This window comes from Pan troglodytes, chromosome 23 (genome assembly GCF_028858775.2).
Source record: "Pan troglodytes isolate AG18354 chromosome 23, NHGRI_mPanTro3-v2.0_pri, whole genome shotgun sequence".
NCBI classification, from domain to species: domain Eukaryota; kingdom Metazoa; phylum Chordata; class Mammalia; order Primates; family Hominidae; genus Pan; species Pan troglodytes.
Window position 1 is genome coordinate 28,757,486 of NC_086016.1, and position 25,714 is coordinate 28,783,199.

At 47.9% G+C, this 25,714-nt stretch overlaps 2 protein-coding genes across 3 annotated transcripts in view; one reads left to right on the top strand and one right to left on the bottom strand.

The window, feature by feature from the left end:
* Positions 1 to 3,910: 3,910 nt before the first annotated feature.
* CRYBA4 (crystallin beta A4) overlaps positions 3,911 to 25,714 on the top strand; it is a 33,094-nt gene continuing 11,290 nt past the window's right edge. The window contains exons 1-2 of the mRNA XM_063808270.1: positions 3,911 to 4,116; positions 14,846 to 15,086. Coding sequence (XP_063664340.1) covers positions 15,084 to 15,086 — 3 coding nt within the window. The 5' untranslated portion in view covers positions 3,911 to 4,116; positions 14,846 to 15,083. The remainder of the gene's footprint in view (positions 4,117 to 14,845; positions 15,087 to 25,714) is intronic.
* CRYBB1 (crystallin beta B1) lies at positions 6,312 to 24,853 on the bottom strand. 2 transcript variants are annotated; one of them, XM_001172375.7, is made up of 6 exons: positions 24,647 to 24,853; positions 22,806 to 23,004; positions 18,735 to 18,853; positions 14,913 to 15,045; positions 8,915 to 9,057; positions 6,312 to 6,707 (listed from the first exon to the last, which is right to left on the bottom strand). In XM_001172375.7, the coding sequence occupies exons 2-6, from the start codon at positions 22,983 to 22,985 to the stop codon at positions 6,524 to 6,526; spliced, it is 759 nt and encodes a 252-aa protein (XP_001172375.2). In that variant the 5' UTR covers positions 22,986 to 23,004; positions 24,647 to 24,853; the 3' UTR covers positions 6,312 to 6,523. The 2 variants fall into 2 exon arrangements, with proteins under 2 accessions (XP_001172375.2, XP_009436345.1); XM_009438070.2 differs by lacking the exon at positions 24,647 to 24,853 and adding an exon at positions 23,265 to 23,346 and having other exon boundaries at positions 6,329 to 6,707.

Below are 25,714 nucleotides of genomic sequence, written 5' to 3' on the forward strand. Positions count from 1 at the left end.
TCTCTCAGTACCCCTAGCTCAGTGAACCTTTCCAGGTCTCAATCTGTCTGTCACCTCCTTGAGGAAGGCTAATTGCCCCTCAGGACATCGTGGTGGACCAGACAGCAGACTGTGCAGCCCAGGAATTTGATGTGACTTTGAAGGCAGACAAAATAATTCATTCTTCCTGTCTGCATCTTCAGCCGGGAACACCTAGAGCAGATACCTCTTCTGTCTTCCTCCCCAACCTATCTTCCCAGCATCTAGGCAAAACCCAGTACTTAAGAGGCCTTCAGTCAATATTTATCAAAAGCAGGAAGAATAGATGTAGCATAATACACATTGATCCAAAAATTCTTTCCAGCTCTGACATTCAAGAGGATGAGGTTGATGTTATGTCAATAATTACACTTTAGGCCAGGCTCAATGGCTCACTCCTGTAATTCCAGCACTGTGGGAGGCTGAAGAGGGAGGATAGCTTGAACCCAGGAGATTGAGACCAGCCTGGGCAACATGGTGAGACCTTGTCTCTACTTTTTCTTTTTTAATTAAAATTTTTTTAAAAACCACTTTATTTATTTTTATTTTATTTATTTATTTCTTTGAGACAGAGTCTCACTCTGTTGCCCAGGCTGGAGTACAGTGGTGTGATCTCGGCTCACTGCAACCTCCGCCTCCTGGGTCCAAGCAGTCCTCCTGCTTCAGCCTATTGAGTATCTGGGATTACAAGCATGCGCCAATATGCCTGGCTAATTTTTGTATTTGGAGTAGAGATGGGATTTCTTCATGTTGGCCAGGCTCGTCTCCAACTCCTGACCTCAAGTGATCCACCTGCCTTGGACTCCCAAAGTGCTGGGATTACAGGTGTGAGCCACCATGCCCAACCACAAAAAACACTTTATTCAGGTGCTTGCTATGTGCTAAACACCTTATAATTATTATATTCAAGCTGATCATTTACCCTTTCCAAGCTTTTGGTGTTTTATTATCATTACTCCCATTTTACAGATGTGGAAACAGAGGCTCCAGCAGGTAATTTGATTTGGCCAAGGATAATAGCTGGTAATTGTCAGAGCTGGAATGCAAACTCAGGTCTCTCTCACCCTTTCTAGTACACTGATAGAAGGCAGTGGCTCGGCAGTGGGCAGGAAGTAAAAGTAAGTGGGCAGGTTTTCTTCTCCTGCTGGAAGGGTGTAGTATTATTGTTCCTAGCTGGGGATCCAGGCTTCACAAAGCATTCGTTGATCCTAAGTATCTGACCCAGGCTATTGGCTGTCGTGGCAGTTTGGCTCTAACAAGGCTCATCTCTTTAGAACCTCTGCAGGGCACCCTGGAACCATGTCTTTTCCCCAGAGCCCAGTTACTGTGTATTTATCAGCATCTCATGCTGGCACAAAAGCATTCAATGCCTCTGGGTGATCCTCCTGCCTCCACCCCACATATACACACTGTCGGCGTTGGGCTTATGCTCCAATGTCTAAAAGATTATGGGTTGCCTCTTGTCAATGAGAATGAGAGCCGCTCTCTCATAATCAAGATGCTTTGCCTTTCCAAAGGCCTGAAACTCAAAGATTCACAAGCTGGGATCTATCTAGCTTTGAAACAATATGAAGTCCCCAATTTCCTCAGGCATTGTATTTTAAAACCAGTGTTTAGGGACACTCCTGCTTGAACCCAGGAGGTGGAGGTTGTGGTGGGCTGAGATCGCACCACTGCACTCCAGCCTGGGCGATAGAGTGAGACTCTAGCTAAAACAAAAAACAAAAACCAAAACAAACAAACAAAAAGCCAGCATTTAGAGCCAAACCCATGCAGTCAAAATTGCCTTGGAGAAGCCCCCGAAAAGGCTGAAGGCAACATAGCCCCTTGGGAAGTCCAGCTTCACTGGTTTCCGTCAATATTAAACTTGGACTCATCATGATTTCTGGGGTTGAGCACCTGATGAAATGAAACCTTAGTTTTGGTTTGAAGGCAAAAGTGTGGCTTATCTTTAAGCTCTGAAATTCTGCTCCAGGTGGTGAGATGCTCATGTTTTGAGAGATATGTTGAAACTAGGACCCATGGAAGGAACACCAGGTTTATGGTTCCTAAGTCACACTCACTCTCAGCCTTACTACATGTTATTTTCTTTAACTTGCTTCTTTTAGTCTCTATTCTTTATTTTTTGCTTATAATTTTATATGTCCTCCTTTGTTATTACAAGGCATTTTGTTTATTCATAAATTCATTAGCAAACAATACATTAAATATAAAATGACTTTAATTGTTATTTTCTTCTGGTGTTTATTTTGCCAAGTATACATATCTTGTTTCAGTGATGCTAATATGCACATTTTAAAATGCCTATGAGGCCAGGCGCAGTGGCTTACGCCTGTAATGCCAGCACTTTGGGAGGCCGAGGCAGGAGGATCAAGTAAGGTTGGGAGTTCGAGACCAGCCTGACCAACATGGAAAAACCCCCGTCTCTACTAAAAATACAAAAAATTAGCCAGGCATGGTGGCGCATGCCTATAATCCCAGCTACTCGGGAGGCTGAGGCAGGAAAATCGCTTGAACCTGGGAGGCGGAGGTTGCAGTGAGCCAAGATCGGGCCATTGCACTCCAGCCTGGACAACAGAGCAAGACTCCGTCTCAAAAAAAAAAAAAAAAATGCCTGTGAGATGAAAGTGATCCAGAAGACCTGGACTCTGTGTTTTGTTTTTAATTTTTTGTAGAGATGGGGTCTCCCTGTGTTGCCCAGGCTGGTCTCAAACTCCTGGGCTCAAGTGATCCTCCCACCTCAGCCTCCCAAAGTGCTGGGATTGCAGGCGTGAGCCACCATGTATGGCCTTGTTTTTGTTTTTAGAGACAGGGTCTTGCTCTGTTCCCCAGACTGGAGTGCAGTGGCACATTCATAGCTTACTGCTGCCTGGAACTCCTGGGCTCAAGGGATCCTCCTGCCTCAGCCTCCACAGTAGCTGGGACTACAGGCATGCACCACTGCACCCAGCTAATTTTTTATTTTTTGTAGAGGTAAGGTCTCACCATCTTGCCCAGGCTGATCTCAAATTCCTGGGCTCAAGTGATCCTCCCACCTTAGCCTTCCAAAATACTGGGATTATAGGTATAAGCCACCGTGCCAGGCCAGAATCTGGACCATCAATGCAAAGAGATTTTATTTTATTTTATTTTTGAGATGGAATCTTGTTCTGTCGCCCAAGCTGACATGCAGTGGCACGATCTCACTGCAACCTCCACCTCCTGGGTTCAAGCTATTCTGCTGCCTCAGCCTCCAGAGCAACTGGGATTACAGGTGTGCACCACCATGTCCGGCTAATTTTTTATATTTTTAATAGAGATGGGGCTTCACCATGTTGACCAGGCTGGTCTCAAACTCCTGACCTTAAGTGATCCACCTGCCTCGGGCTCCCAAAGTGCTGGGATTACAGGCATGAGCCACTGTGCCTGGCCGCAAAGAGGTTTTAGAACTGACTTAACTGATGAATTTCTAGTATGTTTAGCTTTTATAGGACTTATCAGATTGATACACTGAAAAAAAATCTGTTAAATCTAAATAAGTTGAAAATAATTCTTTCAATAAGTATAAAAATTCTGAGTGATCAGAAAACAATTGTGTTATGTTTTGATTGGTATTATTTCTCTTTTTCCTCCTGGAATTATAAAATCATAGTGCATCTTACCAACAATAGGACCTTGAAGGTAAAGAACTACGGAAGTCAATTTCAGGGGGCTCATATGACTGTGAAGATGGACTCCACTGCAGTAGAATTTTAGAGCTTTACTCACAGACCTTAAGAACTTAGAATGGGGATCCATGTGGCTTGGCTTTGGAATCAGAGAATCACAGAAGCTTAGAGATAAATATCAGAACCTTAGAGAGTCATAGAACTTTGGAACCTCAGAATCTTGGGGCTGGATGGGTATTTGAGCTGTCGTTTTATAGAAGAGAAAAACAAGTCCCAGGGAATGGAAGCAATTTGCCTAGTTCTTTCCAACTTCTAACAGTACAGCAGGGTTAATACCCTTTTATTCCCGATTTCTGTCCAGGAATCCTGGTCTGCAGACAGCCCTGTCTTCTAGTCCAAGATGCTGGCCAAGAGTGTTGAGGTGGGGAGAATGAAAGTGAGACGAGGGAAGGTGAGTGAGACCTGTGCAAGATTATGTGAGGTGGTGTCTCAACTTTGAAGCTCAGCAAAACCACAGGGTGGGGTGTCATGAGGCCCTATCTTTCTTGCCAGCTTTATCTCCTGACGTACAAGTGTATCCGTCCCACCCTGTGCTTCTGCCAACACAACCACCAAGCTAATGTTCCCACCTCAATAAGCTTCACCGGGGCCCACCACAACTCTCTCAACCTCTATGCCTTTGTTCATGGTGCTCCAGGGCTGCCAAGTTCAGCTGTGCATGTTGGGCACAGCACAAGGGTATCACATTTACATGGTAGATGTCCCAGATTTATACCAATAATTTCTAACAGATGGCAGTAAAATGTCTTGAGGAAGAGGCATCTTTTTATCATTTGCACAAAGGTGCCATATGGGGTAGCGGGGACACTGCTGTTTGCTCTGCCTGGAATATCATGTCCCCTATTCTCCATCAAGCAAGCTCCTGCTCCATCTTTCAAGGCCCCCTTCAGATATTCCCTCCTCCAGGAAGATATCCATAGCAACCCCGACACCCCGTTCCACCAGGCTGTCTGCATAGATTAATGATTAATAACATCAATCAATATTAACTGTTGATATGGGAAACAATAGTGTCTGGCACCGATTTCCAAATGAGATGATTCTTGACGGACCCCAGCCCCAGGATTGAGTAACACTGAATCAGATACAAGAAAACGATGCTCTTTTCAACCTTTATTGATTAAATCAAAGAGGAAAAAAGTCTCAGTTTGGTGCAAACATCTTTCACACTTTTCTTTGTTTTGTTGGTTTTTTTTCTTCTTTTTTTTTGAGGTGGAGTCTCACTCTGTCACCCAGGCTGGAGTACAGTGGCGTGATCTTGGCTCACTGCAACCTCTGCCTCCCGGTTCAAGCGATTTTCCTGCCTCAGCCTCCCAAGTAGCTGGGATTACAGGCACCCGCCACCACAGCTGGCTAATTTTTTATATTTTTGTAGAGACCGGGTTTCACCATGTTGGCCAGGCTGGTCTCGAACTCCTGACCTCAAGTGATCTGCCTGCCTCGGCCTCCCGAAGTGCTGGGATTACAGGCGTGAGCCACCGCACCCGGTCCTCTTTCACACTTTTCAACACTGGCTAATCTCCCATTTTGTCGAAGAGTGAACAGGTTGCAGGCAGTGGTATCTGCTGGAAATTTGATACTTGGCCTTCTTTAAATTGTATTTGATTTATTTATACGATTGCCTGCTTCCTTCCTTCCTTTCTCTCTCTCTCCTTTCCTTCCTTCTCTCTTTCTCTTTCTCGCTCTCTCTCTCTCTTTCTTTCTTTGACAGGATCTCACTCTGTTGCCCAGGCTGGAGTCCAGTGGCATGATCACGACTCACTGTAGCCTCAAATTCCCAGGCTAAAGCCTCAAGTGATCCTGCCACCTCAGTCTCCCGAATAGCTGGGATTACAGGCGCACGCCACCATGCTGGGTTAACTTTTGGAATTTTTGTAGAGATGAGGTTTCGCGATGTTGGCCAGGCTGGTCTCGAACTCCTGACTTCAAGTGATCTACCCACCTCACCCTCCCAAAGTGTTGGGATTACAGGGGTGAGCCACCACGCCCAGCCTGTGTGATTGCTTTCTATGTATATGATGCTGATTTTCCACTTCTTGGAGCATTATAAGGATTTATTTACAAATCAGTGCATTTAAGGACAAAAAATAAGTCTATTTAAATAAAAATATGTCAAAAGTAGACCAGGTGGCATGCAGACAGTACAAAAAATCCTGAGGGGGATGCTCAACTGGTTACAGTTTGAAAAAAATTTATAGATTTGTCTTGAGGAGTACAGGCTCTGGAGCCAGACAGCCTGAATTCAAGTCTTGACTTGCTAACTATGTGACCTTGGGAAAATCACTTCCCCTCTCTGAACCTCAATTTCCTCATACCAACCTCCTGGAGCAGTCTTCATAATGAGTAAGGCCAAGTACTTGTCCTCCACCCCAACACATCCATTCAGGACCCAGAAACCAACCTGCCTCCTCTGACCTGCTGCACGAATGCCCTGGCTGGACCATCTCTTACCTAGTATCCTTGGACAGCATCTCACAGGTGTATCTGGGTTTCCCCTGCTAGGTGGAGCAAGCTCCTTGACAGCAGGAACTTGGCCTTATTCATTTCTGCCTACACATTTGGTAGACTCACATAACAGGCAGAAAGAACTTTTCAGTGTTTGCTGCTTTTATTATCGTTGTAATTATTAAGAGCGAGGAAGTCACATCCCAGTAACTATGGGGGACCTCAAGGCACACATCTGTTTACAGATCCAGGAGAAATTTTGGCTTTAGGGAATTTTATTTGCCTGGGAAAAATGGGGGAAATAATTGAACATGAAGAAGGGTTGGGGCAAGGTAGCAGAGTGAGGTGTGGACTCACTTGGGGGGCTCTGTGGCCAGGACAGGGAAGGACCCCTCGAGGTGCCACTGCTTGTCACGCAGGCGACGCACGGACTGCATCTGTGGCTGGAAGGCTCCCCACTCATTCCAGTGCCGGAAGTCGCCAGGCTCTAGGAGGTACTGGTACCCGCGGTAGCCAGGATACTGATAGCCAACCCATCTGAGAGGAAAGTGAGAAGGACAGAGTGGAGACAGCCTGCCTCGTTGCCTGGCACCCAGACCCCTGCCAGACCAGCCTGTCCTTCATTGATCCCTGCAGTCGGCTGCTCTCTCACTTCTATCCTGGCTATATCCCTTCCTGCTCTGTGCCCTGGGCCAAGGACTTTGCCTCTCTGATAGGCCTCGGTTTCCTTTTCTAGGAAGTGAGCATGGTCACGGTGCCTGATTTTATTAAGAGTGCTGGGGGGGACCAAATGGAGAATGCACCTCAAGTGTTTGCTAAGCATGTTGCCTGTGCATGGTAGGAATATGAATACACATCCCATTAAACGTGATGATGCAGGGCTCAGAGAACAAATCCAAGGAAGCAAGAATAGGACTTAGGGACTGGTTAACAATGAAGCAAATGAAAGACAGGAAGTGTTATTTCAAAAAATTGGTTTTCTTGGCTGGGCGCAGTGGCTCAAGCCTGTAATCCCAGCACTTAGGGAGGCTGAGGCGGGCAGATCACAAGGTCAGGAGATCGAGACCATCCTGGTTAACACAGTGAAACCCCGTCTCTACTAAAAATACCAACAAATTAGCCAGGTGTGGTGGTGGGCACCTGTAGTCCCAGCTACTCGGGAGACTGAGGCAGGAGAATGGCGTGAACCCAGGAGGCGGAGCTTGCAGTGAGCTGAGATTGCACCACTGTACTCCAGCCTGGGGGACAGAGCGAGACTCCATCTCAAAAAAAAAAAAAAAATTGGTTTTCTTTGTAGGTAAGTGCATCAGTGCGTAGCAGCTGGGAACACATACTCTGGTATCAAATATATGTGGGTTCAAATCCTACCTCTGCCATTGATTTACTAGCTGTGAGAATCTAGGTGGATAAGGTATCAGAACCTCAATGTACTGTCTGTACAGTGGGGATGATAATGCACCCACCTCCTTGGTTTGTTTTGAAGATTTAATAGTTATTCATTTAAAGTGGTTAGCACAGTCCTTGGTACATAGTAAGCACTCAATAGAAGTTATCATCAGTGATTAATTTCTAACTTCTCTCATTGTTGCTGAGAGGGTCTTTCCAGGCCTCTGCCAGACCCCCTCCCTATATTGTAAAGCCTGGTTTAAGTTCCATCCTCTGCAGATAAACCTTTGACCTGCCCTCTGCCCTAACATACACAGCCAAATCCTAGAAACCTCTCCTCCTCTGACCTCCTACAACACAGTTGCCCTGGCTGGCCCATTCTTTACCTAGTATTGTTGGACACCATCTCACAGGTATATCTGGGTTTCCCCTGCTAGGCCAAGTAAGTTCCTTGAAGGTAGGAACTTGGCTGTATTCATCGCTGCTTTCCCCAGTGTACCTAGCACAGTGCCTGGCTCACAGACAAGGCTCAGTATATTTCAGATGGCTTGAATGGCAGGGATATAGGTTTCAGGGAGGCAGAAAGGAACAAGAAAAAGGCCATAGCCATGATGGTGTTACAGGAGCTCAGAACAAGTCTGGGAATGGAGAGACAGAGCCTTACGTTTACCTAGAGGAGATCAAGGGTGTCTGGCATGGTCATTTGGAGGCAGGGGGATGGATAAAGTGACTCCTTTGATCTGGCCCTTCCATGTATCCTCATGACATAAGGTCATGGGGCTCCGTTTTGATAGCTTCAGATCCTGAGCGTTCAGAGCAGGAAGGGCACTCTTGGATCAGGGAATTTTGTGTGCCCATTGCCTAGCTGGCAAGACTGAGAGGCAGAGAGGTGTTTAGGCTCACTCGAGTTCCTCAGCATGTCAGTAGTAGGGTCAGGGCCATCTTATGATGCAAATTCACTGCTCAGAACTCGTTCTGTTCATTCTCCCAGAAGCTCCTGATTTCCCTGAATATTCCCTGTTCCTGGATGCATCCAGCCTCATCTATCCACATCAGCGCCGGCCCTTTTAGTTGATTACTCCTTCAACCCCAACTAGGCTTAGCAGCTCCTATTTTCTCCATCTAACAGCTTTTTAGAGCTGATTTGTTTACACTGACCTGGAATTCCTCAAAGTGTGACTCTATTCCCCAGAGGAATAGAGCTCTGTTGGCTGAATCCCAGGAACCAGCACTGGGAGACTGTGGTAGGGGCCACGGCCTTCTCTAGGAATCTGATGTTATAACCTGTAAGGGGAGCAGCCTCTGATTCTGCCTGTGCTTGAAGCAGGGGACGCGGACCTGGCAGGAGGGATGCTTACGTTCCACTGGAGACCTTCACGCTGCCCACGCGGTCACTGAAGCCGTAGACCCAGAGACTGGGTGCGTCGTCCCCCTGGATCTCTATGGTGTTGCCCTTGAAGTTAGCCCCTTCAAACAGGGAGATTTTGTGCTCCTGGGCATCCTGGGGAAAGAGAGGCCGGGTCAGGTGTGTGAAGTACAAATGGGACAAAGAGAAGAAACTTAGCGGGGCCTTCTGGGTGTGGAGCGAGAGAGATGAGCCTGTTCAGGCTGCTGGGGGACTCTCCGGGGACCACTGCTGTCTAGTCTGGAAGGAGACATAAGGAAAATGGGATGACAACTCCCACGTCATAGGGTCCTCGTGAGGATGAAATGAGTGTATCCGTATAGAGCACTGAGCACGATGCCTGGCATACATCAAGTGCTCAATAAATGCATTTATTGGCCAGGTGCCATGGCTTATGTCTGTAATTCCAGCACTTTGAGAGGCCCAGGTGGGAGGATTGCTTGAGGCCAAGGGTTCAAGACCAGCCTGGGCAACATAGCAAGATCCTGTCTCTCAAAAAAATAATTTTTTTTTTTTTAATTTGCCAGGCATGGTGGTGCATGCCTGTAGTCTCAGCTACTTGGAAGGCTGAGGCAGGAGGATTGCTTGAGCCCAGGAAGTTGAGGCTGCAGTGAGATATGATTACACCACTGCACTCCAGCCTGGGTGACAGAGCAAGACCCTGTCTCAAAAAAAAAAAAAGTATTTATTATTTTTAAAATTATGATCAGGGACAAAAAGGCTCAGAGAGGTCAAGCTTATTGATCAACATCACACAGCCAGGGAGGGGCAGAACCTTTCAGAGAAACACTTCATTCCTAAGCAGTGTCCCTGTGCCATCAGGAGTTTAACCAATTGCCCTTTTGTAAATGCTTCTTACAAACCAGGTGAAACGTGGAACATTGGTGGAACACAGATCTAGGTTCAAATCCTGCCTCTAGGCCGGGTGCGATGGCTCACGCCTATAATCCCAGCACTTTGGGAGGCCGAGGCGGGCAGATCATGTGGTCAGGAGATCAAGACCATCCTGACTAACACGATGAAACCCCGTCTCTACTAAAAATACGAAAAAAATTAGCCGGGCGTGGTGGTGGGCGCCTGTAGTCCCAGCTACTTCGGAGGCTGAGGCAGGAGAATGGCGTGAACCCAGGAGGCAGAGCTTGCAGTGAGCCGAGATCGTGCCACTGCACACCAACCTGGGCAACAGAGCGAGACTCCGTCTCAAAAAACAAAAAACAAAAAACAAAAAACAAATCCTGCCTCTGACATTTATGCACTGGTGATCTTGGACATTTTACTCTGCCTCCTTCAGAGCCTCAGTTTGTTCATCTGTAGAATGGGGTTATTGCCAGGCATGGTGGCTCACATCTATAATCCCAGCACTTTGGGAGGCCAAGACAGGTAGATCACCTGAGGTCAGGAGTCCAAGACCAGCCTGGCCAACATGGTGAAACCCCATCTCTACTAAAAATGCAAAAATTAGCCAGGTGCAGTCACACGTGCCTGTAATCCCAGCTACTCGGGAGGCTGAGGCAGGAGAGTCACTTGAACCTGGGAGGTGGAGGTTGCAGTGAGGCGAGATCACACCACTGCACTCCAGCCTGGGCGACAGAGCAAGACTGTCTCAAACAACAACAACAAAAAAGAATGGGGTTACTATTGCTTCGTGGGATTGTCATGGCTACTCAACTCACGGTTGAGTCCAACTATAAAACAGGCCTGGCCGGGCGCGGTGGCTCACGCCTGTAATCCCAGCACTTTAGGAGGCCGAGATGGGTGGGATCACAAGGTCAAGAGTTCGAGACCAGCCTGACTAACATTGAGAAACCCCATCTCTACTAAAAATACAAAATAATAATAATAATAATAATTAGCTGGGCGTGGTGGCACGCACCTGTAGTCCCAGCTACTCGGGAGGCTGAGGCAGGAGAATTGCTTGAACCTGGGAGGCAGAGGTTGCAGTGAGCCAAGATTGTGTCACTGCACTCCAGCCTGGGTGACAGAGCACGACTCTGTCTCAAAAAACAAACAAACAAACAACCAGGCCCACCCTTGAATGTGGGCACATGATTCAGTTCTGGCTTGCACTTATTTTTAATGCTTTCATGACCCTGTATCTTGTTTTTAAAGTTCGTCTGTTATTTCTGAGGGCATGGATCATCCATCTTTTCAAAAGTCATCATGCACTGTTTTAGGCCCAAGGGTTTGAAGAGCCAAAGAGATGAACAGGAAATAGCAGAGTGATGCCAACCTCAGTGTCTAGGTTCAAACCCACAGACCTTGGTTCAAATCCCAGCCCCAGCAACTCCCAGCTGTGTGGCCTTAGGCCAGTCATTTTCTACTTCTGAGTCTCAGTTTCCTTGCTTTTAAAATGCATGTTATCATAGCCTGTCGCATAGGACAGTTGTAGGGATTATGTAAAAGGCAGGTAATATACCCAGTACGTAGTTGGTGCTTAAAAATGGATGCTGTGATTATCTACTGTTATTATCTACTGTTATTCACCACCACTAGGAGGAAGAGGAGCCCAGAACGTAAGTGCATCCTTCTGTGAAAGACTCCAGTAGAAGATTATAGATGAAGAAAGAACTGGTTAATTCTTCCAGAGAAAAGCAGAGCAGATCAGGGAAGGCTTCATGGAAGAAGTGACACTAGAGAGGGACCTTGGAGGTTAAGGAGGAGTGCACAAAGCTGAGAAGGGAAGGAGGGTTGAGGGAAGGCACTGAGGCAGAGAAGGCATAGGCAAAAGCTGGGAGGTGGGAATGTGCAAGACAATATCTGTGTGGCCAGGGTGCAGGAAGGCAAGTGCAAGGTGCCAGGCAGGGATGTAAGCACAGGGGACCCTTTGGAGCATGGCAAGACAAATGCCCTTAGTGCAATTACCAGCCAGTGGTAAAAGTACAACAATGATTACTTATTACTGTTACGGTCTTGAGGGCCTTGGGAAGGTTGTTAGTCAATGGCTCCCCACTGCTAGAGGGGTCAAGACTGAACTTGCCACCACCTATGAGACCCTACAAGACCCTGGCCTCCACCACCTCCCCTCCCATCTTGCCTCCCTCTTTCCTCCACTCCCTCTGCTGCAGCTTTGTTGGCCACCTTTAATTTTCTTGGTCCCACCAGTCCATCGTTGCTCTAGGAGTTTTGCACACACTGTTCCCTGGAAGGCTTTACCATCTGCTCTTCACATGGCTGAGTTGGTTTCCAAACTCTGGGAGCTGGCTTCCCTGATGACCCCCTGACCACTCCCACCTCTAACAATATCTGAGCCCCCCGTTCCTGCTTCTGCTTTCCTAGTTAGATTGCATGGCCTTTGTGTAACACCTACCACAGTTTGCAATTGTAGATGGATTTTTATGATTAGCTTTTTGATAGCTGCCTCCCTGGGTAGCTTAAGTCCCATGAAGACAGGGACCTAGTCTGTTTGATGCACAGTTTTGCACTCAGAGCCTAGAACCAGAGCCTGGCAGAAACAGGCCAACTGGTTGGGCGCACGGGCTCATGCCTGTAATCCCAGCACTTTGGGAGGCCCAGGCGGGTAGCTCACTTGAGATCAGGAGTTTGAGACCATCCTGGCCAACATGATGAAACCCCGTCTCTACAAAAAATACAAAAATTATCTGGGCGTGGCGGTGCACACCTATAATCCCAGCTACTTGGGAGGCTGAGGCAGGAGAATTGCTTGCCCCAGGGAGGTGAAGGTTGCAGTGAGCCAGAACGTGCCACTACACTCCAGCCTGGGCAACAGAGTTAGATGTGTCTCAAAAAAAAAAAAAAAAAAAAGGAAAATAGAAACAGGCCAACCAAAATGCCTGGGTTCAAGTAGAAGATGGTCAGGTTTATTTTTTTTTTATTTTGAAAAGATCCCTCTAACTTCCCATGACAGGGGGCTGGAAAGGAGTCAGGGAACCCAGCAGGGAGAGAGCTGAAGCTGACCAGGTCAGAGATGATGGTGGCCTGGACCAAGACTGTGGCAGGGCAGAGAGAGGAAGGGTTAGACCAAGCTTATTTAACCTGCGGCCTGCAGGCCACATGTGGCTCAGGATGGCTTTGAATGTGGCCCAACACAAATTTGTGAACTTTCTTAAAACATTATGAGATTTTTTTTGCAATTGTTTTAAAGCTCATCCGCTATCGTTAGTGATAGTGTATTTTATGTGTAGCCCAAGACAATTCTTCCAGTGTGGGCCAGGGAAGCCAAAATATTGGGCACCCCTGAATTAGACGGTTGGATCTCAGCCCTGGCTGCACAGACGGACTACTTAGAGGGCATAGAAAAGATAGCAGTGCCGGAGTTCCAGCCCTAGAGATTCAGAATTAATTGGTCTGGGGTGGGGTCTAGGCTTTGAGATTTCTAAACATTTCTAATAACATATTTTATTTAAACAAATATACCTAAAATATTATAATTTCAATATGTAACCAATATAATGATATCAATGCATTGTTGACATTCTTTAAAATTTTTTTTACTATGTATTCAAAACCTAATATGTATTTTACACTTATGACACATCTCCATTTAGCCAAAATTCAAGTGTCCAATGGCCACATATGGCTAGTGCCTATTATGTTGAATAGCAAGCTTCTAGAAGCTACTGGAAATGCCCTGGTTGATCACTCTTCCAAACAAACCCCTTAACATAGGTTGGCATATAAGAACCATTCAATGACTGAGAGAGACATCTGTGAATTCTTACAGAGAGTGCATCATGAAGGCAAATAATTCAGTCTTACATTCTGCGAAAAGCGTTGGGAATGATCTGTTTGAATAATCCATTAAGATAAATTTGGTGATGTCAAAACAGCTGGTGGTTGCCACTTGATAGCCTCAAATGCACATTCATGAAAATTCTTATAAATGTTCCCATCATGGAAGACAAAAGTCGGTTACCATCAGCAACTAACATTGGTGAGTAAGATGTAGCTGGTTCATGACTCATCATCAACTTAATTCTGGAAAAAACTGTGAATCACTTGGAGATATCACCACCATTTTGACCTTGAATCTTCTGGAAGTTGACTTAGTTAAATATTATAAGAAACTAATTCAGTATATTGTCTTATTATTAAGAGGTTCAAGCTGCATTTCTACAGTATCCCTCTCCTTTTTTTTTTTTTTTTTTGAGATGGAGTCTGGCACTGTCACCCCGGCTGGAGTGCAATGGCGTGATCTCGGCTCACTGCAACCTCTGGCTCCCGGGTTCAAGTAATTCTCCTGCCTCAGCCTTGCTAGTAGCTGGGATTACAGGCATGTGCCACCACGCCTGGCTAATTTTTGTATTTTTAGTAAAGACAGGGTTTCGTCATGTTGATCAGGCTGGTCTTGAACTCCTGACCTTGGGTAACCACCCACCTCGGCCTCCCAAAGTGCTGGGATTACAGGCGTGGGCCACCATGCCCGGCTACAATATCCCTCTTCTTAGCCATTGCATGATCTGCAACCAGCATGTTTGGTGTTTCGAATGGGCACTGAAATTTGAAAAGCTTTCCTAGGCCTGGCATGGTGGCTCACGGCTGTAATCCTAGCACTTTAGGAGGCCCAGGCGGGAGGATCACTTGAGGCCAGGAGTTCAAGGCTGCAGTGAGCTATGATCACACTACTGTACTCCAGCCTGGGGGACACAGCAAAACCCCATCTTTGGAAAAAAAAAAAAAAAAAAGCTCCCAGTAAGGTCTAAATGTGCAGCCAGGGATATCAAGAGAATCAAGGAAGATGCTGAAGTTTTTAGCTCTAACTTGGAAGCTTTTGTGCTTATCATTTGCCCAGGGTTCCTAGCTGGGTATGTAGTGAGTGTGTTAAGGACACTGATGAATTGATGAGCTCAAGAATCCACGGTCCTTTGACAACTCGGAGGCTGCCACGCCTCCCTACCCACCATCATCTCCTTCTTGCCCTTGTCAGATCTCAGACTTACACCTGCCCTGCCCCGCCTGGCTGATTCTCCAGCCCCAGCCGGAGAGCCACTCACCATTTTGATGGGCCGGAAGGACATGAGCCGATCACTGCGGTAGCTGCTCGACCATGTGTTCCAGCGAGGGTACTCGCCCTTCTCCAGGATGAACATCTCCCCGCGGAAGTTGGACTGCTCAAAGGCGACCCAGCTGGATACAAGAAGGACCATGAGGCAGACAGGAGACATATGGTTAGTAGAAGCCCCCACGCCCTACTTGCCTTTCTCTCTCCCCTGGCAAGGCAGCCCTGAGGCCAGTAGGAAAGTCCAAAGGGGGCTGAACATGTCTGGGTTTGATTTTAGGCTCTGACACTTACAGGCTGTGTGACTATGGGCAAGTGACTTTACCTCTCTGAGCCTTTGTTTCTCATCTACACTCATATGCCTGTTTCCTTGGAGTTGGTGAAGGATTAAGTGAGATAAATGTGTGTGATTATCTGAGCACACTGTTTCTCTAGATGTAGGGTTCATACATGCTTCAAGTACTATCAGGACTTGGAGCCAAGGAACACATAGACATTTGAAACTTGACGCCAGCTAGGAGAAAGGCTCTGTTTGATGTTAATGTGCCTTTAACACTTACTAATCTCTCCTTTTTCTCTTTTGTAACAAAGAGAGAAAAGACCACTAGCCCAGAACCTCCAGCAGACAATGGTGTAATAGCAACATAATAATACCACTTTTGTGTTTATTGTTAATTTTGTATGGATACCTTTTACTTATAGGAAATAATACTAGCCTTCCATTTGTAAAAAGTGGTGTGAGGGTTCTTTTAAAATGTGTTTATTTGTGGTTAGCAGGATCATTTTAAATGAAATATATTAAATGAACGACAGTCTCGGAGGTACAGGGGTAAGGGAAAAATTGATACAGATGTTTGCATCCTTGCTGGGTAAATACTGGCCTGGTATTCGGGAGATACTCAGTAACTAGTATGAGGCAATGGGAAGGGAATGATGGTAATATCTACTCCCAGATACCTATGGTAATATAATGTGATAGCGCTTATGAAGATGCTAGGTTCCTTACATGGACTAATTAGAAGTTTGAAATTAGATGGAAGATTTTCCTGGCTTTCCCAGTGAAGATTGATTAAGGATAAGAAGTGAGCTTGTGTTACAGGGACCAGGGATTGTGGCAGTGCAGGTGGGGTAGATAAGACAATCCCCATTCCATAGATGAGAAAGCTGAGACTAAGAAACTCCTTGACCTTTGCTCCCCGTGTGTTCAAGAGTTCTTAGGAAAAAAGAGACGGATGAGGGGACACTGACACTAGCATCTTCTCCCAGGGGGCTGCTGGGACCCTGCTCTCCCCAGAAGGAGATAAGGATGATGGGCTATCACCATGGGCTGAGACAGAGTGCATCACAGGAGCCTCAGGTCTTTGTCTGAGAGATGAGTTAACCACATTGGAGTAAATTAAAGATATGTTTGTCTTCCCAGAATAGAGTTGCATTTGCCTCAGCTCTGTCTGGTCTGGAGTAGAAGAGAAATAAATGGGAGAATAGATGGATGGATGGACAGATGAATGGGTGGATGGATGGGTGGATGAAAGGATGGTTGAATAGATGGATAGGTGGATGGGTAGATGGACAGATGAATGGATGCATGGATAAAGGGATGGATGAAGGGATGGTTGAATTGATGGATAGCTAGATGGGTAGATGGATGGGTGGGTGATGGAGAACACATGGTGGGTACGTGTGTATAAATGGAGAATGGATGTATGTATGGATAGATCAATAGACGAATGGGTAGATGCATGGGTAAGTAGATGGATGATGAATAAATGGGTGGATAGACGCATGGGTGAATAAGAAGGGAGCCTTGGAAGGTGGTTTCATGTAGGAGTTAAGAGGACAGACCCTGGAAACAGACAGACCTGAATTCTAATCCAAGCTTTGCCATTTGCTGCATGCATTTGGGCAGCACTTACACCTGCTAAGCTTTAGTAACAGAGAAGAAATGATACATCTACTTTGTTGCATCTACCTCATTGGGAGATTATGAGGGCCTAAAAGAGGGAATGCATGGAACACATACAGCACAGAGTAAGCCTCCAAATTAATACTGTTCCTGATTAAAGGGAGAAGGAAACTGGAGGTCTAGGCTTCTGGAAAAACAGACACTGATGTGTTCTTGCCACCATGCCCAAGGTCCCCCTAAAATCTCCCCTATCTTCTTCAGCAGGACCAGTGAGGATCTAAATTTTAAATGTTTATATCTATGCCTTTTCTTATCTCCCATGGCTCATTTCAACCCGCAAGCAGGGAGAGAGGGTAGGGCAGGAATTTTAATTTATAAGATATGGAAACTGAGGCTAAGAGGGGTTAAGTCCCCAGCCTAAGGTCACATGATGGTGTTGGGTGTTGGGCTGCAGTCTCCTGGGTTTCAGGCAGGCAGGCCTCCTCACGTTCCCCATGCCTACCTCACCCTCTTCATTCTTTTTTTCCCATGGCCCTGCCAGCGCCCACACAGACCCAGGCCCCCGGACCACAGGCCCGTTTCCATGCCCATCAGGCACGGCTCCAAGGCACACGTCAGACACCAGCTGCATCTTTGTTTGAGGAGAAATACTCTGGGTTTGAGTCACTGGTACCAAAAAAAGCCTGAAAACCCATGCTGGCCACATCCGGTAGCTTCTGCTTCCAGCTGGGTTTTGGGGCTGAGGGTGGAGCTGAGGCTGCGTTGACCACACTGAGGGTGCAGGAGGTAGAAATGGTCCCGGGTAGCCTCCAGGATAAGTTGGCTAAATTCACCGGGCAGGGAGGTGGGTACGTGACCATCAGAGTCACTTGCCATGTTTGGGTGCCCACAAGGTAACAGGCCCATGCTGTATGATCTCCCTCAGACCTCAGCATAATCCTGTGAGGAGTGGTGAGGGCCATCCTTCTCCCCATTTCAAAGATGGGGAAACTGAGGCTTGCACACTGAACAAGGCAAACAGGGGAAGTCAGGACTCAAACCCAGGCTTGTCTGACCTCAAAGCTCATCTCGGAATGGGCTCAGAATGCAGGATGACTGGAACCCTTGCAGGCTTTCAAAGTAGGGGAGACAAGAGCAAACGAGCTGCGTGGATCTTGTCCTGGGGCTGCCCCTCCACCCTGACCTCAGCACACACAGGCTGGACATAGGGCAACCACTCTACCCAAGGATGACTATCCCTGTTTTATATGGGAGTCACTAAGGCCCAGAGACACCCACAGAGACAGGAACAGGCAGTGAAGCATGGTGATTAAGAGCTTTAGGAATGAACTCAATCAACCTGAGTTGAATCCTGGCTGTGCCACTTACCAATAGGTGACCTTGGGTAAGAGACTCACCCCCTCTGAGCCTCAGTCTTTCCATCTGTCAAGTGGGCATAAGAATAGCCTCTGCCTCCTACAGCACTGTGAATCATCTAGGTGTGGTCCCGAGTCAGTGCCTGGCACCTGGTGGGTGTGCCACAGATGCTTATCATTACTCCCAGGCAGCTGGACGCCCAGGAGAGGGGACAGCGAGTGGACACTTCACTCTTTGACCTCTCTCAGCCCTCGGTAATGGGCTAGAGTTTTTGCTATAGTAGAAGCAGCATTTCTCCAGAGCCCAGAACCATGGCTTACTGCCAATGTGATCTTATGCTAATTGGATCACCTCTCCGAGCCTCAGTTTCCTCATCTGTAAAATGAGATTGAGAACAATTCCTCCCTCTTCAGTTTGATAATGAGGATTGGAAATAATGTATGTGCCAGGAGTACGAACGGCCGCAGGCACAGAGCAGATGCTGGAGAAATGGCAGCTACTGTTGTCTGGTCATTTTACTGTGGCAGAGAGTGTGCCCCTCCTCCGCCCAGTACTCACGGTCCCGCGGAGACAATGATGCTGCGCACACGGTCGAAGCCACGGTCTGCCAGGTTCGAGCACTCCCCCGAGAATTCTGCTCGACGGCCCTGGAAGTTTTCCAGTTCGAAGACCACCAGCTGCAGGAGAGAAGCCCCCATGCCGAGGGCAGAGTGAGGGGGGAGTCAAAAATTCATTAAGTATCTACGTAAATAAAAGCCAGCAGTGCAGCAGTCACATAAAAGTGTGATGAGCCACAGTTTGTGAAATGATCCTGTCCTCCCATCCCCCAATTCTTTGCTGATTTTTGTTTTTTGTTTGTTTGTTTGTTTGTTTTTCTGAGTCTCACTCTGTCGCCCCAGCTGAAGTTCAGTGGCGCAATCATGGCTCACTGCAACCTCCGCCTCCCAGGCTCAAGCGATCCTCCCACCTCAGCCTCCGAGTAGTTGAGATTACAGGCACCCACCACCATGCCTGGCTATTTTTTGTAGAGACAGGATTTTGCCACGTTGCTCAGGCTGGTCTCGAATTCCTGAGCTCAAGTGATTGGCCTGCCTTGGCTTCCCAAAGTGTTGGGATTACAGGCATGAGCCATTGCACCTGGCCTCATGCCCTAATTCTGAAGCTAAGATCTGCGCCATCATTAGGAACTTACGAACCTCCCTTTCAGGCCTTTCTTTGTGCTATTCCTCCTGCCTGGAATGCCTTCTCCACCACACATATCCAGCTTGGAGCTCCCACTGCCTAACTGAAGTTCCCTAATACGTACTCCAGCTCATTATTCTGTTTTAGGCTCAGGTGCCACCTTCTCCAGGAAGCCTTCTCTGATTGCCCCTTCCTCCATCGGCCTTGGTTGAGCATCCCCCACTGTCCTCTCCCCATTAGCAGCACAACTAACCCACCACACAGTCACTGCTGTTTTGCTTTGGGGTCTCCCTCTCTCTCTGCACTCCCTCTCTCCCATTACCCAGCCCCTCCAAAGACCAAGGACTCCTCCAGGGCAGGGCCTGAGGTTGATCAATTTCCGTATCTCCAGCCCCAGCCCCAGTACCTGCCACAGAGCTGATGCTCAGGAGACACTTGCAAATCCAACCCTCCATAACATAGGGGAAAACTTGAGCTAATCTTCTCTCCTCACTAAGCCTCATGTTTGGTTCCTTGTCCACTTGCTTTTCCAAGTTGGGACAATGTTGCCATTCACATGGACCAAGGCACAATTTTCTGCCTTCTTTGAGCCTCAGTTTCCCCAGCTGTAAGAGGAGGAGGTTCATATAACCATGACCCAGCACTTCCACTTCTACCCTTGGTTGCCCAAGAGAAACTCCTGTATGTGTGCCCCGGGATGTTGCGGGAAGTCAGGGACCCCAAACGGAGGGACTGGCTGAAGCCATGGCAGAAGAACGTGGATTGTGAAGATTTCATGGACATGTATTAGTTCCCCAAATTAATACTTTTGTAATTTCTTATGCCTGTCTTTACTGCAATCTGTAAACATAAATTGTAAAGATTTCATGGACACTTATCACTTCCCCAATCAATACCCTTGTGCTTTCCTATGCCTGTCTTTACTTTAATCTCTTAATCCTGTCAGCTGAGGAGGATGTATGTCGCCTCAGGACCGTGTGATAATTGCATTAACTGCACAAATTGTACAGGATGTGTGTTTGAGCAATATGAAATGTGGGCACCTTAAAAAAGAACAGGATAACAGCAATTGTTCAGGGAATAAGAGAGATAACCTTAAACTCTGACCGCCGGCGAGCCAGGCAGAACAGAGCCATATTTCTCTTCTTTCAAAAGCAAATGGGAGAAATATCGCTGAATTCTTTTTCTCAGCATGGAACATCCCTGAGAAAGAGAATGCGCACCTGGGGGTAGGTCTCTAAACTGGCCCCCCTGGGCGTGGTCGTCTCTTATGGTCGAGACTGCAGAGGTGAGATAGACTCCAGTCTCCCATAGCTCTCCCAGGCTTATTAGGAAGAGGAAATTCCCGCCTAATAAATTTTGGTCAGACCGGTTGATCTCAAAACCCTGTCTCCTGATAAGATGTTATCAATGACAATGGTGCCCAAAACTTCATTAGCAATTTTAATTTTGCCCTGGTCCTGTGATCCTGTGATCTCTCCCTGCCTCCACTTGCCCTGTGATATTCTATTACCTTGTAAAGTACTTGATGTCTGTGACCCACACCTATTCTCACACTCCCTCCCCTTTTGAAACTCCCTAATAAAAACTTGCTGGTTTTTGCAGCTTGTGGGGCATCACGGAACCTACCGACATGTGATGTCTCCCCCGGACGCCCAGCTTTACAATTTTTCTCTTTTGTACTCTGTCCCTTTATTTCTCAAGCTGGCCGATGCTTAGGAAAAATAGAAAAGAATCTATGTGAATATCGGGGCAAGTTCCCCAATACCAGGAGACAGGGATAAGAACGTCCAAGCCATGCTGTTCACGAGAGCAAAGCTAGCAACCACTGAAATCGTGCTTAGCAGGAAAGAGATGGTCATGCTCTGAAATATCAGGCAGCAGCCAGAATGAATGGCCGGCAGTCATGCGCAACAATATGGATGGATATTAGGGATCTCATAGTAAGTGAAAAGTACAAAGAAAAGCCCAGAATAATCACATTGCATATTTCAATAAGTTAAAAACAAGTAAATCGGCCAGTTGCGGTGGCTCACACCTATAATTCCAGCACTTGGGGAGGCGGAGGCTAGGAGTTCGAGACCAGCCTGGATAATATGGCAAAACCCTGTCTCATAATTTGGTCTCAAAATAAATGAATAAATAAAACAAGTAAATAAATATACATGTGTATGTGTGTATACATTTTTAAAGGAATAATGCATAAAATTGTATACAAAAGCAAGCAAGCAGATTACAGACACAGGTTGAGGATAGGACAGTATTTCCTGGAGTTGGGGAGGAAAATGATGGACTCAAGGGAGACACCTTAGAGTTAGGTAGAAAGTTTTTAACCAAGTCCTGGCTTTTATATGGGTGGTGGGTTTGTAGGCGCATATTGCATTATTAGAAATTAAATAAAACTAATGATTAAATAGGAACATAAATAAAAGCCTGCCACGCACTGACCACATGAGAGCGTGTCATGAACTAGGGGTTGCAAAACGGCCTACTTCTGTGACCTGAGGTTGAAACCACACCAAACCAAATCCCAGGGGACTGGACACCTTGCTCCACAGGATGCCTTTCAGCCCAGACCACCTCGAGCAGTTTTGAGGGTCTGAGGCCATCCTGCTGCCCCAGTGAGCCTCCAAGGACAGCTGGTTCCCTGCTGCTAAGCCAGCCCACTTCCTTTTCTTCTTTTTTTTTTTGCTTTCGATAAACTCTAAGCATGTGCGTGTGCAGGTGTAGCCTGATTGCCAGGTGTCCCTTCAGCTGTGAAGTGGTATGGTTTGGTTGTTGTTATTGCACAACTCAACTATAGGTCCCCTTTTTCTTTCTTTTCTTTTTTTTTTTTTTTTTTTTGATGGAGTCTCACTCTGTTGCCCAGGCTGGAGAGCAGTGGCATGATCTCAGCTCACTGCAACCTCCGCCTCCTGGGTTCAAGTGATTCTCCTGCCTCAGCCTCCCAAGTAGCTGGGATTACAGGCGCCCACCACTACACCTGGCTAATTTTTGTATTTTTAGTAGAGACAGGGTTTCACCGTGTTGGCCAGGCTGGTCTCGAACTCCTGACCTCAGGTGATCCACCTGCCTCGGCCTCCCAAAGTGCTGGGATTACAGGCATGAGCCACTGCGCCCAGCCCCACTTTCTCCAAGTGTGTGAGAACCCCTGGCTATTTTATGGGCTCCCAGATTGGCTGGGCCACACTTGTGTCCCAGAAGGAGGAGGGAGGAGGAGGCCAAGGTGAGGGAAAAAGAGAATAGGGACAGAGGATAAGAGTCTGGGGAGGTGGAGAAGAAGAAAAGGGAGAGTAAATAGAAAGGAGAGAAAATAAGCCAAGAACAAGGAGGAGAAAGAGGTGCGGAGGAGTAAGAGGTGAAAGAGGAAGAGGAGGAGGAGAAGGAGGAGGAGGGAAGGAAGGAGGGAAGGCATGGCACCCCGCCACTGCACCCCCAGGTCCTTACCCTGTAGTTCCCAGGAGGCAGTTCCCCCACCTTGGCGGTGGTAATAGGCACGGTTGTTGGGGCCAGGGTAGTGCCGGGACTAGGGGATGTTCCTGCAGGTGGGGCCCCCTTCCCCTTGGTGTCAGGCCCTGGGTTCACCGCCACTGTGGCCGAGGCCGAGGCCTTTGCAGCCTGAGACATGGTTCCCGCCTGCAAAAGTCTGTAAAGAAACCCTGGGCTTCAGGGATGACACCCCCAAACTGCCTCCTGCCCTCATAGCCCCACGTCCTGTGCTTTCAGCCTCCTTGGAGCTCGTTTCCTCTCTATCTCCTTCTGAAACGGTTAAGCCTGGAAGTTTTTCTTTCATCCCTACTCCCCAGCCAAGACCTTCCCGTCTGGGGGCCGCTCATCCCACATATATCCTTCCTCCAGGCTTTTGACCATGCGGTTCCCTCCACCAGCTGTTCCACCCTCCATTACCCCGCTAGGTCCTTCCTTAGCCCCCTGCAATTTTCCACACTGCTTATCACGCTGATTTGCTTGTGCAACTCCAATTTGCCTCCCTAGACTAATAACAAGAAGTCCCATTTGGGAGTACTTAAGGTGTGCCAGGCACTGTGACATACATTAATTAACCCATCTGACCATGACCCTAACCCAATGGAGTAGCTGCTATCGTGATCCCCTCTGAGCAGCAGGGGGCTGGAGAAGGAAGGGGCCCAGCTCAGGCCCAAACAGCTACTAAGTGGTAGGGCTCTGATTTCAACTCAAGGAAATGGAGCCAGCAAGTGGGCTTTTAAAGTATTCTGCCGTTTGCTTAATCTGATTTATTCACCGTCCATCCCTAACACTTGCTCTGCACCTGGCACATAGGAGATGCCCAATTAACATTTGTTCAGAGAATGAATGAATGCATGCTCCCAGCTCCTTTCCCCGTCCGCTTCCTCTGAGGGGTTGGTGTATGGGTGCAAATACAGGCCGGGGACTGGGGCATATGGGAGGACTCAAGAGGATGTATTTACTGCATGTGGAGGGTTCTGAAAATGAGGACTGGGGCTGGGTAGGCTTTGGGTGGAGAGGGCTTTGGTCAATTCCAGTGGTTCCTTGTTGCTTTGGGGTCATGGACTCCTTTGAATGTTTGATGAATACCTCAACTTTGTCCCCGGACAAAAATAACGCTCCCTTTAACTTTGGTGACAATGTTAAGGGATTTGAGGACCCCCTGCTAGCACAGATTAAGACCCTCTGGTCAAGCTGATTCCCGAACACATTCTGTAAGGCGGAGCTAGTTGGGATAAGCACATCCCTCCCCCAGCCTCCTCCAGGAAGGCTGTGCATATTCTGGGGTGCCCCCTGTTCACCAGGGGTGAGGCCAGACATCTGGGCCACATCTGTGGCTTTAAACACTCCCCCAGGGCTGGCAGCTGGACTCATGCCTTCCTGGAGATATTCTCATTCTCTCTCTCTCCCCGCTTCACCCTCTCCCTCTGTTCCTCCTCTCCTCCCTCTCTTTGCCTCTCTATCTGTTTCTTACTTCTCTCCCTCTTTCTGCCTATCTTCCTGTCTGTTTCTCTCCCTCTCTGTTCCTCTCTCCCCCACTATCTCGCCCTCATTGTATCTTTGCTTATCTCTCTATCTGTTCTTTTTAATTATCTTTAATTCGCTCTCTGTGTATTTCTGTCTTTTCTCACTCTCTCCCCTCTCCTTCTCCCTCCCTTTCTTCCTCTCTCCACTTCCGTCTTTATCTCCGTGGCCCTGCTCTCTGACTCTCATGGCACTGCTATCTCTGCCTCCCTCTCTCTGTCTCCCTTTTCTCTTCCCCTCCCCTTCAGCTCTCAGCTGGGCTGTGGGTTCCCTCTTACCTGGGGACTTGCTACTTCCTGCTGGAGGACAGGCAGGCGGGCAGGTGCTATGGGTGACTAGAGTCCGACCCCCCATTTTATAGTCTGGCAGACATCAGGCCCTATAGTCTGTGGCACAAAGGGGAAGCTGGCTCAGCAGGCCTGGGCAGGGAGTGGGGGACTGGGGCCCTGACTCGCCTGGATCACTGCAGACAGCAGCACTTTCCTTTGTGAGACCAGCACACACAGCAGAAACCCTGGCCACAGCAGCTTCACCTTCCAACCCTATCCCGACTCCTTTCTCAACAACCCCAGCCAGGGATGGGCCCCCAAAAGGGTCCCTGCTGGCTGCCAACATGGGGCAGGGAAAAGGGGAGACCCTGGGAGGCAGGAGACCAGAGTTTGAATCCTGACTCAGCCACTGCGCGCTGTGTGGCTTTTGGTAGGTCTCTACCCCTAGGGGGGCCTCTGTGTCTGCAATTATAAGGTGGGCACGTGTCCCTATTGGATGCCGCACAGAAAAGAAGGTGACAATGAGCACAGAAGCGTTTTGTAAAGGCAGATGTGGGTTTGATACGGACAGCCTTTTTTACGGAGTGCTTACTGTGTGCCGAACCCGTGTTATCTCGGTCAGTCCCCGGGACAATCTGCCTTATTTGGTACTTTCATTATGCCCATTTCACAGAAGAGGAAAGTGAAGGCACAGAGAGGTCAGAGCCAGCCCAGGCCAGCCAGCTCTGGGCCTTTGTGCTTTCTCCTCCTGCTGTCCAGCCTTGACCTTGGCCTGAGGCCCCCTGGCCTGACTTCCTCTTTGTAGGTTGGGGTGGGAATGGGAGAGTCGCACTGTGCTCAGCTGGGTTGGATATCGAAGACCTGGGTCTTTTTCTTTTACCCACATTGGGCCCCATCCTTTCCTGACCTATCGACAGTGATCCCTCTCGCCACCCCAGTTCCCCACCTCTACCCAGGCCACGTTATCTGACCTGGAGGACAGTGCTGGTGGCCAGAAATATGACTGCCTGTCTCAGAGCCTCCTACCCTGGCAAGCCCCAGATGCCCACCACATCTTGTTCACCACTGGCCCCAGCA

Coding starts and splice junctions, on each gene's coding strand:
- CRYBB1 (XM_001172375.7), bottom strand. CDS start 22,985: ATGTCTCAGGCTGCAAAGGCCTCGGCCTCGGCCACAGTGGCGGTGAAC. Junction 18,854..22,805: donor TGCCTCCTGGGAACTACAGG/GTAAGGACCTGG, acceptor TCTCTCCTGCAG/CTGGTGGTCTTCGAACTGGA. Junction 9,058..14,912: donor CCTTCCGGCCCATCAAAATG/GTGAGTGGCTCT, acceptor CTCTTTCCCCAG/GATGCCCAGGAGCACAAAAT.